The 2,010-nt window shown below is 30.6% G+C and overlaps 1 protein-coding gene across 1 annotated transcript; it reads left to right on the top strand.

The window, feature by feature from the left end:
- The first annotated feature begins 105 nt into the window (after nucleotides 1–105).
- LOC111034576 (cuticle protein 7-like) lies at nucleotides 106–1,309 on the top strand. The gene is made up of 2 exons (XM_022315859.1): nucleotides 106–242; nucleotides 767–1,309. The coding sequence occupies exons 1-2, from the start codon at nucleotides 231–233 to the stop codon at nucleotides 1,160–1,162; spliced, it is 408 nt and encodes a 135-aa protein (XP_022171551.1). The 5' UTR covers nucleotides 106–230; the 3' UTR covers nucleotides 1,163–1,309.
- The last annotated feature ends 701 nt before the right edge of the window (nucleotides 1,310–2,010 follow it).

The following is a 2,010-nucleotide window of genomic DNA, read 5'->3' as shown; positions in this document are numbered from 1 at the left end:
TTTTTTTTTTAATGAGTTGATGTAACTCGATCCATTTCTTATTTAATTGCCATCTAGGTTGAAAATCTAATTATATAGTAGGGACTTCTACTTTTCTACAGTATAAATACCTAGAACATAGTTCAATAATCATCAGTGTACTCGTTGTTTTTTTGGTGAAAACAAATTTATTTTCAAACATCACATTTTGTCAAAGTGTATACATATTTTTAGTCTAAAACATATTCAAAATGGCTACAAAGGTAAGAATACATTCAATACTTATTATTTACTAATTTTTAACAAGTGCAATTATCATTTTTATTTTTACATTGTTTTACACTACCTAGGTACCTTTAATGTATATAAAATATTTTTTTTTTATAATCATATATTATGGTATCCATAAAATAATATTTAATAAATACTATAATAAACTAGCCTAACCTAATAATAATATGCTAACATTTACAATTTTCAAACAATAGTAACTATAATTTAACGTATAATTATTATATCTTATACTTATCATTAAGTGTTTTAAATTGAATGATACCTTAAATAAAGTTATTTTTACCGCACTTAGAAAAATGCCATTGACTTAAATTACACGTTCTAATGTCGTTTAAATTACATAGGATATTCCGCTGATTATTTAGACAGACGATGTGTATAAGTAACAGAACGAATTAGTTTTACAAACATTATATTTTATTATCACACAATAATGCACAAGTATACATGTTATATTATCAACTCAATACAAACTTAACGTTGAACATTCCAGTTGATTATGTTTGCCACTTTGGTCGGGCACTTGGCCTTTGCTTATCCACCCATTGCGCACAAGAGTTACGTGGCCGACCATCATTACGATCACGCACCTGAACCATACCATTTCGAGTACGGTGTAAAAGATCTGCACACGCACGACATCAAGAGCCAGCACGAGGTGAGCGACGGTCACGGTAACGTCAAAGGATCGTACCGTCTCGTGGAGCCCGACGGTTCTACCCGAGTGGTCGAGTATACCGCTGACCACGAACACGGTTTCAACGCCGTTGTCAAGAAGATCGACGCACCCCATTACCATGGCGGGCACTCTGCAGACACCGAGAACTACCATCAACATCACGAGTTACTTCATCCGTACGAACATTCGTCGTACGACAAGTATTACTGAAATTAAAAAAAAAAAGATGAGGACGCCGATTACACAGGAAAATGTATTGCCAAACAGCTGGCCATATGGTACGAATTATTTGCTGTATTATGCATGTCGTGTATATTTTTTTTATTGAATAAAACATTCACCATTGTTATTATAAGACACGTTGCAGTATTTTTTTTGTCCACGCATGACAACCCTATCACACATTATGCCCAAAAATAGCCCCATTAAGATATTGAATTGATAGATGTGATTTGGCCATTGGCAGAATATATTTAACTCAAAAGAATCAACCTGCAAAACGTATTATAGAATTGTTTCATTAAATAGTTGCTAAGTGGTGTAGTTTATGTGTATATGCGCCTGCACATCCATGCACAACTGTACTTTATCGTAATTTATTAGGGTTCTAAAATTTCATAAATTTTTTTTTTTTTTGAAATATTTCATTATTTGCATGTTTGAAATATTTAATTTCAATGAAAAAATGAAACTTTAATTTAAACTATAGAAGGAAGTATAGTTAACACCTCTGCTTAGTTAAATATTAAGTGGACAATTCTATAGAAATGTTGTTTACATCTTACATTATATATTTATATAGTTAATAACATAATAATTATCTACCTTATATAATATATCTCCTTTATATATTGATAATCACTGATCGGGCATGAAATCAGCCTGACTATCTAGTGATGATTTTATAAAACATACCAAAAACACGAAATCAACAAAATATATTTCTCAATATTTCATTTAAACATTTCAAAGTGAAAATTGCTTGTGGAATATTAATTCATACTCATAACCTTAATCATTAATCGTAATAAAGAATACCATTAATTAATGTAAAAACT

This window comes from Myzus persicae, unplaced genomic scaffold (genome assembly GCF_001856785.1).
Source record: "Myzus persicae strain clone G006 unplaced genomic scaffold, MPER_G0061.0, whole genome shotgun sequence".
NCBI classification, from domain to species: domain Eukaryota; kingdom Metazoa; phylum Arthropoda; class Insecta; order Hemiptera; family Aphididae; genus Myzus; species Myzus persicae.
The sequence above is the reverse complement of the archived record's forward strand: the minus strand, read 5'-3'. Positions and strand labels throughout refer to the sequence as shown.